General features: G+C 40.2%; 1 protein-coding gene across 1 annotated transcript in view; it reads left to right on the top strand.

The window, feature by feature from the left end:
* Positions 1 to 15,744, top strand: part of NEK8 (NIMA related kinase 8) — a 114,261-nt gene that overhangs the window by 70,074 nt on the left and 28,443 nt on the right. The window contains exons 11-13 of the mRNA XM_077480406.1: positions 2,228 to 2,378; positions 7,725 to 7,888; positions 8,183 to 8,341. Of these exons, the coding sequence (XP_077336532.1) occupies positions 2,228 to 2,378; positions 7,725 to 7,888; positions 8,183 to 8,341 (474 nt within the window). The remainder of the gene's footprint in view (positions 1 to 2,227; positions 2,379 to 7,724; positions 7,889 to 8,182; positions 8,342 to 15,744) is intronic.

Genomic DNA, 15,744 nt, shown 5'->3' with positions numbered 1-15,744 from the left:
GGCCCCTATCAGCCCCTATCAGTGCTGCTTATAAGTGCCCTTCAGTGCCACCTAACAGTGCCTATCAGTGCCCATCAGCACAGCCTTGTCCATCAGTGGAGCCTCATCAGTACTCATCAGTGAAGGAGAAAAATGATCTGCTTTCAATATTTTATGACAAACTAGGAAACAGTTTTGTTTTTTCAAAATTTCGGTCCCTTTTTGTTTTATTTAGCAAAAAATAAAAAACCCAGCAGCTAATAAATACCACTAAAAGAAAGCTGTATCTGTGTGAAAAAAATTATAAAAGTTTAATTTGGGTAAACTATAGCACGATCGGGCAATTGTCATTCAAAGAGTGACAGCGCTAAAAATTGGTCTGGGCAGGAAGGGGGTTTAAGTACCCAGTAAGCAAGTGGTTAATGGAACTTACTCACTGCCTATAACACTGCAGTCACTTGAACAATAGTTAGGAAGTACTGAAATTTCGGGAAAGAGACCTGGCTGGTTTGAGCAATAAAGAAGCGGTGCCATAGGACATAGTAAGTTGGAAATCCTTAATCTAACCATATACAGTTTACATTTTGTCTAATGCAGTAATGCTGCTGTGGGAGGCCCTTTCAACACCATCTGGCTCGACCGACCTCGACTGAATATTTAAATGGGCCAGGTAGAAAATTGTAGGGTTGTGTAACCATAAAATGTCCATCCACAAATGGAAGCCTCCACAAGGGGATTAGAAGCAAAATCCAGCAGGAGCTACAGAGTATAAAAGAGAAGAGAGGCGCCTCTAAGTGTAGCAATGTGTTGATAAATGATGTACCTTCATTAAATGTAACCATATTGCTACATTTAGCCTCTCTTCTCTTTTATGCTCATTTGTGATTTGACGCTACTTTTATATCAAGACATCCGTTGTATATCAAGTCAAAATGTATTAAATAATTTTGCTTGTCTTGCAAAAATGCTTTCAAACCAAGTTACTCTTGATCCAAGGTTTTACTGTATTAGAACTTATCTTATTGATTTGAGTGTATCAGAGGACTGTAATGTTGAAAAACAAATATCTTGTGTAAAACATTTTCTGTGCCATTACAGGGCTGTACAGTTAGGGTTGCCACCTCAAATACATATGAATTACACAGGTTCTGAGGCTAAATTAAAGTAGTACTCCACCCAAAAGGGGTGGGAGGGAGCCTTTCGGGGGGGGGGGTGGGGGGGGTCTGGGAGCAGATACCTTATTTTTGACAGGTACCCACTCCTACTTCCAGGCAAGGCCTCACTGCCAGTTTCCCTTACAAGGAATGGCGGTGGTAGCAAGCGAGAGCCAACTAAAAATTTGGCTTGGGTGCCGTATTTGTAGCTGCTGACTTTTAATTTTTTGGCTGGAGGGCTGGAGCTCTGCTTTAATGCAAATAAGGCACCAAGTGAGTTTAATTACCACCTTAATCAGCCACAGAACCTGAGTAATTAATATGTGTTTGGTTTTAAAGAGATGAGGTGGCAACCCTGCGCTGAATATTCCAATACATCTGCACCTAACTCTATAAACTAGACCAATTTTTTTTGATGCTTCTAGAATAGATACAGATATATTTTCCTTTTTGAAGTGCTTCATCACAACAGTGTTTTTTTGTTTTTTTGTTTTATTCAATAATTGAATTATTGATAGCTCTAAGCTATACGTCATAGTACACTGCAGTTAAAATCTGATGAGAACTAATTATATAACATAAAATGAGTTGTATATTGTATAAATTGCTTGTTTTAGGTTTTAATGAATATACATTTTTGACACTTATTAATTAATTTATTATTTATTTTCTATTTGATTGTATCAGTTTTGTTGGTATTTGGGAAATGCAACACAACCCCCCCCCCCCCTTTTTTTTCTGTTTATTATTGAGAGTCAACTCATAGAGTGTTTGCTGCTCCCATTAGAATAGATCTTTGCCTTCTTACCATCTTTTGACCATAGAGCGCAGGAGCCTTTCATATATACATTCAATGAATATACAGCATCACATCACTGTAATTTAAAAAATATATTATTTTTTCTGTGCCCAAAAAATGTGAAGTAAAACTAGTAAACCCCAAGTTTTGGGTTTTTGGTATTAAGTGCATATCATATGTTTTTTGATGTTATTGATGATTATACAGTGGGGAGGAAGGGGGGCATTTACATTTTTCATCAATCCAATCCAAGGTTTTCCTTTTTTTACTGATCTTATTTCTTTCCTCACTGCAGGAAGACTGGGGTTAGGTAGCCAGGAATCTCATAATTCCCCTCAGCAGGTGGCAATCCCTCAGGACTACGAACCCCAGAGAGTTGTATGTGGTATTGACAGTTCTATGATTCTGACCGTTGGCAATCAGATCTTGGCCTGTGGCAGTAACAGGTTTGTATGTTCTAAACATGGCACGCAAAGGGCATTAAGATTGATAACAATGTAACAACTTCTTATTTGAATATAAATGTTATGAATTTCAATACTTCAGACAAATCTTGCAGAAGAATGGAGGTTTTGTAATACCAAATTGTCATAATGTCTGCAGAATGATTTTTGTGTCCTAATATTATCCATCTTCCCCGAACAAAAATGTCAGCTTATTTTTATCTCATAAAAAAAAACAAAAAAACAATAATAACATGTCACCAGCACAAAATTCATTCACATTAGTCCAATAGTTTATTTCAAATGATCACATCACAAATCGTGTGGGTGCACCTTTTCGAGGCCAAAATGTATATCATGTGAAATTCTCTAAATTTTAATTCTTTAAAAATAAGTCCTGAAAATGAAAGTTTGATGATTGATGTGTTTCGTGTTAAAGCAAACCTGTGTTTTGCCTTTGCTGGGAGTGAAGGAAATAACGCATTTAGGTACTTTGGAACTTACATCAGGCTTCCATTCTTTGTTGCTGGCAGATGAATGGAGGAAGGTTTGAAAAAAGGAAAGGTCGGTATTATGAATGCACTGATGCAGAGTATTTTCACTAGTACTCGTAAAAAATGCTTCCGATACCGAAACAAAACTTTGTGGTGCGAATTGCGTCTATACAAAATGAAGGGGTGCAAATTGCACTGCAAAGAACTGCATGCAATTTTAACAGGGTCGGTGTAGAAAACCTTCCTGCATGACAGGTTTCACCATCACCGGCTCCCATTCAACTGAGGACATCTGTGGCTCCCCTGACTTTGTTACCCCAGCCCCCCCCCCCCCTCCTTAGCCTCTAGCGGTTTGAGCCATCACCTTGTAGTACTGACATTGATATTGCTGACCAATCAGAACCTGTCTAGTCTGTACTGTCAGGATAAGAGAGAAAGCCACGGGATTTAAAATCCCCAGTCCGGTGAATCGGCTTTTTTGATAGTGTGGTATCAGCAATCTGGTACTGAGGGACTGGGGGGATGGGGAGATGATCCAGTGGATGGCTCAAACCATTGGAGGCAGGGAAGAGGGAGCTGCTGGAGGCTGGGGCAAGAGAGCTGCTGGAGGCCAGGGGGAACAAAACCATGGGAGATGCAGGAGGAGCGACAGCCGCAGATCTCCTCAGTCAGATGGTTTCCCCGCTCCTGTATAAACTTAGGCTCAAATCCACTATGACTAGCCTGGGTTCACACAGGAGCGGTAGGGAAGTGGTATGCGATTCGGACAGGAATCTAACCGCATTCTTGTTCAATTCGCATGCAATTTTTGCAGTGTGATTTGCACCCATTTATTTTGTATGGACGCAAATCAGTGTTTGTACTCGCCAATAAAAAAAGGGGATTATTGCATCCCTAGTCAGTATATGTTTGGGAGGGGGATGTAAAGTGGAACTAAATTATACTTCACTCTCCTCCCCTCCAGCAATGCCATGCCACAATTGTCCTCACTGGTGGCAACAGCTTTTCCTTGCCTTACTGTAGTACATGTTCATGTTATCAGTATTGGTCATCAAAGACATTCAGCTCCAGCCAAGGCTTATTTTAATGACAGCACACCACTCACTTCCACCCAAAGTGTGGGAGTGAGCAATGTGCTGTCATGACAGGAACTCTGGCTGGAGTTGAATGTCTTCACTGTGGAGCCCGTTATTTGGATGGTGGATTGCAGTGGAGAAAGAGTAGACTTCAGGGCTTTGACACCCAGCTTATTGCAGGGAATAGGAGAGGATACAGGATGGCCTGTGAGCAGTAAAAGGGGTTGGATTTGTCTTAAAGTGTTACCAGACCCAGGACCCTGCATGTACTATATCTGGTGTCTCACAGTACACAGAACATGGAAACGCAATTATTTTAGTAAATATAAACTGCTAAATACCTTTTCTCATCAGCAGTATATAGAAGCTTTGCGGCTTCTGTCAGTGCCTGGTTAAAGCTTATAGGAAGAGCTTTCATACTGCACTGGCTGTCCTGTCAGGATGCAGGACCCCTGACTCTGTCTGGACAGTGCTGATTGGCCCAGTGCTGATCACTTGCACTCTCCCAAGAAAGAAAAAAATCTTTAGCAATACACACCAAACTGAGCATGTGCAGATTCCACTAACTCTATCTTATCTGGAAATGTTTTGGGGACAATGTAAGAAGGGAGGATATTTGCATACAGGATCAAACAGCCTTTTTACACAACGCAAATGATTAACCACTTAGGTTCCACAGTGAGTATAACAAGCATGCTTTACTGCATATATAGACTTAATTTTACGTGGGTTTAGTAACACTTTAATTTGTAGCCTTTATTAAGCTTTATTTGGGTCACACTATGTGGAACACTTGGTGGTTACTAACAAAAACTGGAGGGTGCAAAATTGGTGCAGCTCTGCATAGAAACTGATCAGCTTCCAGTTGTTTTTTTGTCAAAGCTTAAAGTGATTGTAAGGGTTTATTTTTTTTTTTTTAAATAACAGACATTTCATACTTACCTCCACTGTGCAGGTTGTTTTGCGCAGAGTGGCCCGAACCTCGTCTTCTGGGGTCCCACAGCAGCTCTCGTGGCTCCTCCCCACATCAGATAACCCCCTAGGAGAAGCGTTCTCCCGAGGGGGTTACCATGCGGGCTCTCTCCTGAGTACAGCATTTGGCGTCTATAGCCACCAAATGTATGACTCGGACCCGATCGAGCCAATGACTGCTCTGCTATCAATCTATCCAATCAAGAGCTAAGAACCTCAGGCAGAGAGACAGTGCATCCCCGGTGGGTCAACTTCCAGGGCTCAGGTATGTAAAACGGGGGGGGGGGCTAGGGGGCCGGTCACTGCCAGGTGTTTTTCACCTTAATGCATAGGATGCATTAAGGTGAAAAAACACAAGGGTGTACAACCCCTTTAATTGACCTGAAATTAGAAGCTGATTGGCTACCATGCAACACTGCACTAGATTTTATACTCTGCAGTTTTAGTTCTGCAGCTCATAATAATATTCAGTTCTTTGCAGAATCAGCAGTGTTGGTCTTGAAACATTTATAGAACAGGTTTGATGGTGCACTATATATACAATAATATTCATTCCTGTTCATATACTTTTTACATGCCAGTCATTTTAGGCACATTCAGGTAAGTGCTTTTTTCTTTTTAACTTCATTTCGGAAAAAAAAAATGCTTTAGGACACGGATGCTCAACCTGTGGCCCTCCAGCTGTTGCAGAACTACAAGTCCCATGAGGCATTGCAAGCTGCTGACAGTTACAAGCATGACTTCCAAAAGCAGAGTTATGATGGGACTTTTAGTTCCGCAACAGCTGGAGTACCACAGGTTGAGCATCCGTGCCCCCCCCACACACATACACACACACGCACACGCACATACACATACACACACACATACACACACACACACACACACACACACACACACACACACACCTCTAAACACTCCATTAAGCTCTAACGAGCAGGGCTCTCTGATTTCTACTTTATTAAACTGTATTGTAATTGTACTGTCTGCCCTTATGTTGTTAAGGGCTCCGTAAACTGTCAGCACTATTTCTGTCCTGTATGATAATAATAATAAAACTAAAACAGTTTTCAAATGCTTTCACAGAGCTGGCCCAATTTTAGATAATCCTTCCATTCATTCCAGTGTTCAGGTTTCATGCATGCAAACTACTGGGGTTACTGGACTGTTTAATGTCTTTATAGCTTTATCTTTTTTTTTATAAGGTGCTGTGCAGGACACTGCTTCTTGGGTAAAGACTGCAAATGGCATTGTTTAAAGCGGTTCTGCACACATAATAATAAATTTTCCCATTCTGTTGCCTCTAGACCGTACATTTGATAATGCCACATTTTTTTATTTTTTTATTAATCTACCTTTTGTAATTTGTAGTATTTGATTTTCCTCCCCTGCGGCGATGGGCGGTCTCTTGCGGGGATCAGCATCACTTCCTGATGAACCCCGCACTGTCTCCTGGGATCTCGTCCAAGTAATCCCAGGAGACATTGCGGCTAATGCAGCCGAACTCTCGCGAGATTTCGGCTAATACAGCTGAAATCTCGCGAGATTTCGGCTGTATTAACCGAAATCACGCGAGATTTTGGCTGTATTAGCCGAAATCTCGCGAGATTTCGGCTGCATTAGCCGCAATGTCTCCTGGGATTACTTGGACAAGATCCCAGGAGACAGTGCGGGGTTCAGCAGGAAGTGATGCTGATCCCCGCAAGAGACCGCCCATCGCCGCAGGGGAGGAAAATCAAATACTACAAATTACAAAAGGTAGATTAATAAAAAAATAAAAAAATGTGGCATTATCAAATGTACGGTCTAGAGGCAACAGAATGGGAAAATGTATTATTATGTGTGCAGAACCGCTTTAAATATACTCAGATTTTTTTTAGATGCTACAGTTGGGGAAGTGTTATAGGAGCATTGGGGCTCATACAAATAGTTTACATTTTTTTTTCTCTCTGGCAGTGCAGCTTTTAAAGTGGAACTTTAGTCAGAAAATTAAGTCCTGCTAGATTACTTCAGGCTGGCCCCTTTTGCAGGTATAGCTATGTAAACATAAGTGCCTACGTTGTTTAAAATCCAATAATACATTGAGGCTGATTTACAAAAACCATGCAGAACCTGGTGCAACTCTGTATAGAAACCAATCAGCTTCCAGGTTTTATTGCCAAAGTTTATTTGAACAAGCTGAGATTAGAAGCTGATTGGCTACCATGCACAACTGCACCAGATTCTGAGTGCTCCAGTTTTAGTAAGTCTACCCCATTGTCTCACCCTGCTCTACACATTCTCATGTGCTTTCTATTTTTAGACACTATCGAATTTGTAGAAGCCGATCTGCTGACAGCCTAAAGAATTACTGCTGTTCAGGAGCTCTGGGCTTCAACAAAATGGCAGCCTCCTGCAAAAAGAATCAGGAACAATGCTGGAGGGAATTTACAGCACACTCTAATTTTGGTAGCATAATTATTATTGTGGAATGTATGTTGCTTGCTAAAGAACATCATTTTTATCAAGTTGTTATGGGTAAGGTTCCACTTTAAGTTCAGGAAGTTAAATCGTTAGGATAAGGTGATGTGATTTATTTTTTAGTATGTATTTTTATTTATATGCATTTTTTAAATGTTGATTTGTCAGTGTCTGTGTTATGTTTTATGAGAGCTGCACTTGAATTTCATTGTATGATCTGTGATTGTATAATGATATATTTTTTGAATCTCTTGAATCTTACATATTTTTGTGTTAAATATCTGGCTTCTAACAGGCTTACTTTTTCTAATAAATATAAACTTGAAGCACTACTTTGGTTTTCTCAGGTTTAACAAGCTTGGCTTAGATAAGATAACGACTGTTAGTGAACCACCTTCTGAGGATCAAGTGGAAGAGGTCTACACCTTCAGTCCAGTCCAATCCGCACCTCTGCATCTGGAGGCCATTCTGTGCGCAGATGTGGGCACTTCCCACTCCGCTGTAGTAACAGGTCAGTAGAGAGACAAGAGAACAAGCAATGTGTAGAATGTGTAGGAAAAGTGAGAGAACAGCATGTTTACAATGGGATTTTGTGTTTGTATTGAGCTGAATGACCAACAGTTCTCTACTTTTGTGAATGACTAGGAAAGTCTTTTCACTTTGACATTCTAAAGCTAACATTTGTGTTGACAAGCTGTTGTATGAACAAATACACAGAGACATGAAAGATGAGTGTGGAAACTTTGCAAAGATTGCTCTCATTCCCTTACCTTTTTTTTTTTTTATTTTACTTTCTCCATGAAAGCCCGGGGGCAGTGTTACACCTTTGGCAGCAATCAACATGGACAGCTAGGTACCAGTGCTCACCGAAACAGTAGAGTGCCCTATCTCGTCAGTACACCACAAGGGTTAAAGGTGACAATGGTGGCATGCGGTGATGCCTTCACTGTATCTGTTTGTGTAGGTGAGTCTATTGTATATTGAACACATTGCAACCATTACATTTACAGCTTCTTTATGACCCCAGGAGATTCAGCTAAATAAATCAATACAAAAAATAAAGTGAGTGGTTATAGAATGTAGACTGATGTAGATCAAGGTCTAACAAAAAGACCTTGGGTAAGCCCATTTGCAATAACTAGAGATTTAAGTTTAATTCCAGCTAAAGGTTATCAGTCATTTTTTGTGATGCTGCTTCTGGATTGTGATCGTGAATTCCATTATTTTAGTTATGACCACTTCAGTTTTTTATTCTTTCTTCATGCCTTCATGCAAACAACTAAATACGCAGATATTCCCATCTTACTCCCAGAACAAAAAAAAGAGTCCGGCTGAGTGCTGCTCAGCCATTCACAGGGAGTTTGTATTCTATAAATTAATACAAAGCCTTCTTTGTTTGGCTGAGGCGGAGATCGTAAGTCATCCCGTCTGCCTCTCAGCCATTCAGAGGAAGCTTTGTATTCATGATTAGAGTATAGTGCTTCCCGTGAATGGATGATTAGCACTCAGGCCAACTCTCTTTTGTTCCTGGAGTGGCAGAGGCTACATACCTTGTTAATACAGTGCCAGAAGGCACACCTGTTAGTGCAGTAAATAGTATGTCTGAACTATTTAAAAGGACAAAAACATGTTAGGCTTTAATGAGTTTTTTTTTTTTTTTTTTTGCTGCCTGAAGTTCATCTTAAAATTGTAATCGGCAGATAAAAAAGGCAGTCTTTCAATAGCATCAACACAGAAGTCCCCTTGTAGCATATTTTTATAACCTGTTGACCTGGCCAGAAGATCCATTGTTTTTCAACTTCCTTTAAAAACCAAGTCATTTAGCAAAATTTCAGTTTGAGGTGGAACAAACCGTTTAAAGAGGGAACAAACACATCAATTTAACAGTGTCTCAAAAGAAATTTCAGGTTATAAATGTTAAATAGATGTTATGAAACCCTTTAAGAGTAACTCCACTTTTGTTGAGAAAAAAAAACATTCTCTCTGGGTGATCAATGTACATTACAAGGATTTTAACAAACTTTGTTGCAGATTCCTACCTTTTGTTATTTTGAAGGAATAGCTGTTTGTTTGTCTGTGTCCATGTGCAAAGTGAATATGTATGGGGGGGGTGGTTTTATAATTATTGATCAGCTGCTGCTCCTGCAGGGCTCTAATGAGGAAATTGGTAGGGTCTGCATCAGATTAAACGTGATTTCCATTTGGAAGTATCTCACCAAAAATGACACTTTGCCGCCGGGGATGCCAAAAGTCTGACTTGTATCTTAATGTAGACTTCTGAGAAAATCAGTAAGCCAATCGCACAAGCAGGAAATTACATTTTCATGGGGCGTTCTGTACACAGTCTGTGTACAGAACACCTCCAGGTAGCCATATTGCATTATATTTTACAGAAAAGTACAGCTGTGAATATTAAAAATGAAATATCATTTTTAATAACATTCAGTTACAATATGACTTGAGTCGCAATTGTATATGCTATAATATATATATTTCTTGTTATTGTGCTAATTTTTCCCCCCACAAAAGTGGAGTTTCCCTTTAAAAGTTTGTTTCACCTTTACAAAAAAACTGTAGGTAAGGGGTGCCTGTAGATGAAAACAAACTGTGCAGCTTTGTCTAAAGTTCAATAATGCTCTTGCTATAGATGTAGACCATTTACCTACCCCCCCTCCCAAAAAAAAAAAAAAAAAAAAAAGTAAACTTAAACACTTTGGTGAACCTGTGCTATGTGATTTTTCAGTGATCCCCAGCTGCTGCAATAAGACTATCCCCCTGATATTCAGAATTACTCTATTTCAAGATATACACAGCATTAAATAAAGAATTGAATGCTTGTTTTGAGTGAGGTCTGAATTATTGTTATGTGCAAAACCGTGCCTGTATTTTACTATACTATTCATAAATATTCAAACAATATTACCTTAAAAATTAAATCAATGCCAAATCAATTGTGCCAACCAGTGCCATAATACTTATAAAACTGTAAAACCTTGCAAATACATTTTTATGCTTCCTCAATATATAAAGTGGAAATGTGCATTCCCAAATAGTTCCAATACATATACTTGTGTTTGACTTCCACAATGTGCAGAGTGCAAAACTGTGTCCCCAAATACAGTGCCTTTGCGAAAGTATTCGGCCCCCTTGAACTTTTCAACCTTTTGCCACATTTCAGGCTTCAAACATAAAGATATAACATTTTTAATTTTTTGTGAAGAATCACCAACAGGTGAGAAACAATTGTGAAGTGGAACGAAATCTATTGGATATTTTACACTTTTTTAGCAAATAAAAAACGGAAAAGTGGTGCGTGCAAAATTATTCGGCCCCTTTACTTTCAGTGCAGCAAACTCACTCCAGAAGTTCAGCGAGGATCTCTGAATGATCCAATGTTGTCCTAAATGACTGATGGTGATAAATAGAATCCACCTGTGTGTAATCAAGTCTCTGTATAAATGCACCTGCTCTGTGATAGTCTCAGGGTTCTGTTGAAAGCGCAGAGAGCATCATGAAGACCAAGGAACACACCAAGCAGGTCCGTAATACTGTTGTGAAGTTTAAAGCCGGATTTGGATACAAAAAGATTTCCCAAGCTTTAAACATCCCAAGGAGCACTGTGCAAGCGATCATTTTGAAATGGAAGGAGTATCAGACCACTGCAAATCTACCAAGACCTGGCCGTCCCTCTAAACTTTCAGCTCAGACAAGGAGAAGACTGATCAGAGATGCAGCCAAGAGGCCCATGATCACTCTGGATGAACTGCAGAGAACTACAGCTGAGGTGGGAGAGTCTGTCCATAGGACAACAATCAGTCGTACACTGCACAAATCTGCCCTTTATGGAAGAGTGGCAAGAAGAAAGCCATTTCTCAAAGATATCCATGAAAAGTCTTGTCTAAAGTTTGCCACAAGCCACCTGGGAGACACACCAAACATGTGGAAGAAGGTGCTCTGGTCAGATGAAACCAAAATCGAACTTTTTGCCCACAATGCAAAACGATATGTTTGGCGTAAAAGCAACACAGCTCATCACCCTCAACACACCATCCCCACTGTCAAACATGGTGGTGGCAGCATCATGGTTTGGGCCTGCTTTTCTTCAGCAGGGACAGGGAAGATGGTTAAAATTGAGGGGAAGATGGATGCAGCCAAATACAGGACCATTCTGGATGAAAACCTGTTGGAGTCTGCAAAAGACCTGAAACTGGGACGGAGATTTATCTTCCAACAAGACAATGATCCCAAACATACAGCAAAATCTACAAAGGAATGGTTCACAAATAAACGTATCCAGGTGTTAGAATGGCCAAGTCAAAGTCCAGACCTGAATCCAATCGAGAATCTGTGGAAAGAGCTGAAAACTGCTGTTCACAAACGCTCTCCATCCAACCTCACTGAGCTTGAGCTGTTTTGCAAGGAAGAATGTGCAAGAATTTCAGTCTCTCGATGTGCAAAACTGATATAGACATACCCCAAGTGACTTGCAGCTGTAATCGCAGCAAAAGGTGGCTCTACAAAGTATTAACGCAAGGGGGCCGAATAATTTTGCACGCCCCACTTTTCATTTTTTTATTAGTTAAAAAAGTTTCAAAAATTCAATAGATTTCGTTCCACTTCACAATTGTGTCCCACTTGTTGGTGATTCTTCACAAAAAATAAAAATTTGATATCTTTATGTTTGAAGCCTGAAATGTGGCAAAAGGTTGAAAAGTTCAAGGGGGCCGAATACTTTCGCAAGGCACTGTACGTCCAACACATTCACTGTGCCTTTAAATCCCACACTTTAAGCAACATCTTGTAGCTGACACCTTCACAAATTAAGTGTAATGTCCTGTACACTTTACGACGGAAAATGTGCGATCGGATCGTGTTGCTGGAAAATCTGATCATGTGTGGGCTCCATCAGACTTTTTCCATCAGAATTTCCGACACAGAGTTTGAGAGCTGGATCTAAAGTTTTCCAACAACAGAATCTGATTGTTTAAATTCCGATCGTGTGTAGACAATTCCGACGGACAACGTGCCACGCATGCTCAGAATAAATTACGAGATGAAAGCTATTGGCTACTGCCCTCTTTATAGTCCCATCGTACATCTTGTACTTCACCTTGTTCTGAACGATCGGATTTTCCGTCAACTTTGTGCAACCGTGTGTATGCAAGACAAGTTTGGGCCAAAATCCGATGGATTTTGTCATCGGAATGTCCAACCATGTGTATAGGGCATAATTCCTTTTTTTATACCCTCACCAGACGTTTAGACCCCTCAGTGGTTAATAGGTGGGTCTAAAAGCTGTTGATATTGCAGTCAAATGTGGGTTCTTCTCTCCTTTTCCTCCTCTGTGGGTTCCCTTTAGGATTTTTAGATGGTCTGACACTTTATTATGAACTGATTTTAATGATCACCTTCATTGATCATTCCTCATAACTGCCCAGATAAGTAAGCACCAGAATGAAACAAAAATACTCCCATAGTGTAAAACCATTTATTACAAATGCAAATTAAAAACATATATAAAAATGTACTCACCTAGCACTGTGCCTAGAACTAGCACCATGATAAGCTGATTACTCTCTGTGTAGAATGCTCCATGGGTTTTCACTTTCCCTGTGTGTTCCAAAGACTGAAAGGTGTGTCACAGTCCAAACCTTACGCCATGCGTTTCATTATCAAAAATACATTGCTAGGAGCCTCCTAACACCCTTTTGATTTTCTGGTTCGGTCACTGTAATGGCACTTTCACACTGGGGAGTTGGGGGTGTCATTTTAGCTGTGATTTTCGGGCGCTAGTGGAGCGCTTGTAACCCCCATTAGCAGCCAAAAATTGCCACTGCAGCGGAGCTTTGCCGAGGGGTTCGGCGGCCCTGCCCATTGATTTCAATGAGCAGGGGCGCTTTAGGAGTGGTGTATACACCGCTCCTAAACCGTTTCTTAGAAGCTGCTTGCAGGACTTTTTTGGACGTCCTGCTAGAGCACCACTCCAGTGTGAAAGCCCTCGGGCTTTCACATTGGAGTAAAAAAGACAGGAAGGGTTTTTTTTTTTTCCTATCACATAAATATATATTGTTTTTTTAACTTACTGGTTTGCAGGTTCATAAAGGTTAAAAAATCCTGGAGTGTGTTGGTGATAGGGTGCAGGCTCCGCTGGCAGTCCTTTTGCTGTAAGGATGTTAGTCCTGGTTGTTTTAGCAGCTAGTCCCTGTTGTACATGGTGTGGGAAGCTCCACGCTAACCACCCTGGAACGCGGGGGAGGAAGTGATGTCAGCAGTGCTGAGCAAGCATCCAGACACAGAGTATAAAACATACAGGCTACGCAGCTCCTTCTGCTGGCCATGTGTCCGCCATAATGTGGCGTAGTAAAAAAAAAAATATTAATAAAAATGCTATAAACGCTATAACTTTTGCGCAAACCAATCAATAATCACTAATTGTGATTTTTTTTTTTTTACAAAAATATGAAGAATACGTATCGGCCTAAACTAAGGAAAAACATTTTTTTTTATATATTTTTTGGGGATATTTATTATAGTAAAAAATATTGCATCTTTTTCAAAATTGTCGCTCTATTTTTGTTTATAGCGCAAAAAATAAAAACCGCAGAGGTGATCAAATACCACCAAAAGAAAGCTATATTTCTGGGGAAAAAAGGACGCCAATTTTGTTTGGGAGCCGCGTCGCTTGACCGCGCAATTGTCAGTTAAAGCGACGCAGTGCCGAATCGCAAAAAGGGGCCTGGTCCAATGGCTGCAAATGGGTCTGGGGCTTAAGTGGTTAAAAGGGCTCTCCTGTCTGGTACTTTTTTTTTTTTTTTTTTTTTTTTTGCTAAACAGTTAAAAAGACCAATTAAATGTTGTTGCACAAGGGTAAATGAGAGTCAAGATTTAATCACTTTTATAGTTCCAGTGTAGTATACTCATACTGTGAGATTTTGATGCTGGAGTGACATTAAACTCTAGTAACTTATTATTTTCCAGCTTCACTATTGAATCACTATATGTAAATACAATTATTCCACTCTAACTGCAGTCATGCAGTTCTGAAATTTCATGTAGTGTGTAGCTGATGACGTGCAGTACTGTGTACCAACAAACTCACATTAGTCATTACTGGTGAGAAAATCAATACTGATGCACTTCAGATTATTTCTGTTTTGGAAAACTACAGGTTTTATTTATTTTTTATATAATCTTTATGTTAACGGTGTCATAGGTTTTATTGATGTGTATGTTATGCCTTGTATGCTGCAGTTAGCAACTGCGGTGATAGATGCAGCATTTTTGTTACTAGCAAAATGTGCTCATTCTTTGAATGGTTGGTTTATTTAAAGAAAAAATGTAAATATAAAGTGTAGCGCTCATAAAAAATAAAAATATATGTGAGACCTCACACAATAGAGAATCGCACTACAGCCAAAAGCTACAGGGCTGATACTCTGAAAGATACCCTGTGTAAGTAGTGGAATATGTGTTCAAAAACTACAAAAAATATATAAAAAAGTGAACATTAATAATCTGCTACAAAAGATATGATACATATGTGAAAACCCACATACACCACATATAAGTGATAAACATGTAAAAACCCGCACACATCACATGTAAGTGGTAATTGCCCTATTCAGAGCCTAAATAGAGTAAGAAATGCGCTTACTCCAGCACATAATAATAAACAGGTTAATAAATCATATTTATATACATGAATAAATCAATATATAACATGTGCTCAACACACCACAAAGTGTAAAAAAATGGACCCAACTCATCAACAGAAAAGCTCTCTTGCAGTTACAGGGGTCAGACAGACCACTTAACACTGGCAGGAGTGCTTAAAATGATCAGCTTTTATATATGTTCGACCTTTATCCCAGAAGGAAAAGACTGTTTGCTGTAATTGATTATAAAGTGTTAGCTGGAGTTCAGTTTATTACTGTATGTCAGCCCTCACTCCACTGCTATTGAAATGAAAGCTGTTCCAGTTATATCACACGGTGCTCTGATCATCCGGCCAGCAATCCCCTTCCTCTCCTCTCTTCCCCTGCATGAGGGACATATGGAAGCAGCACGATGGACACATGGAGGCAGCATGATGGACACAGGTAGGCAGCATTGATGGACACATGGAGGCAGCATTGATGGACACATGGAGGCAGCGTTGATGGACATATGGAGGCAGCGTTGGTGGACACATGGAGGCTGCGTTGGTGGACACATGGAGGCTGCGTTGGTGGACACATGGAGGCAACGTTGGTGGACACATGGAGGCAGCGTTGGTGGACACATGGAGGCAGCGTTGGTGGACACATGGAGGCTGCGTTGGTGGACACGGGGAGGCTGCGTTGGTGGACACGGGAGGCTGCGTTGGTG

Source organism: Lithobates pipiens, unplaced genomic scaffold (genome assembly GCF_037356315.1).
Source record: "Lithobates pipiens isolate NorthernLeopardFrog02 unplaced genomic scaffold, aLitPip1_a1.2 Scaffold_16, whole genome shotgun sequence".
Classification (NCBI taxonomy): Eukaryota; Metazoa; Chordata; class Amphibia; order Anura; family Ranidae; genus Lithobates; species Lithobates pipiens.
This window is presented reverse-complemented; position numbering and strand designations above follow the sequence as displayed.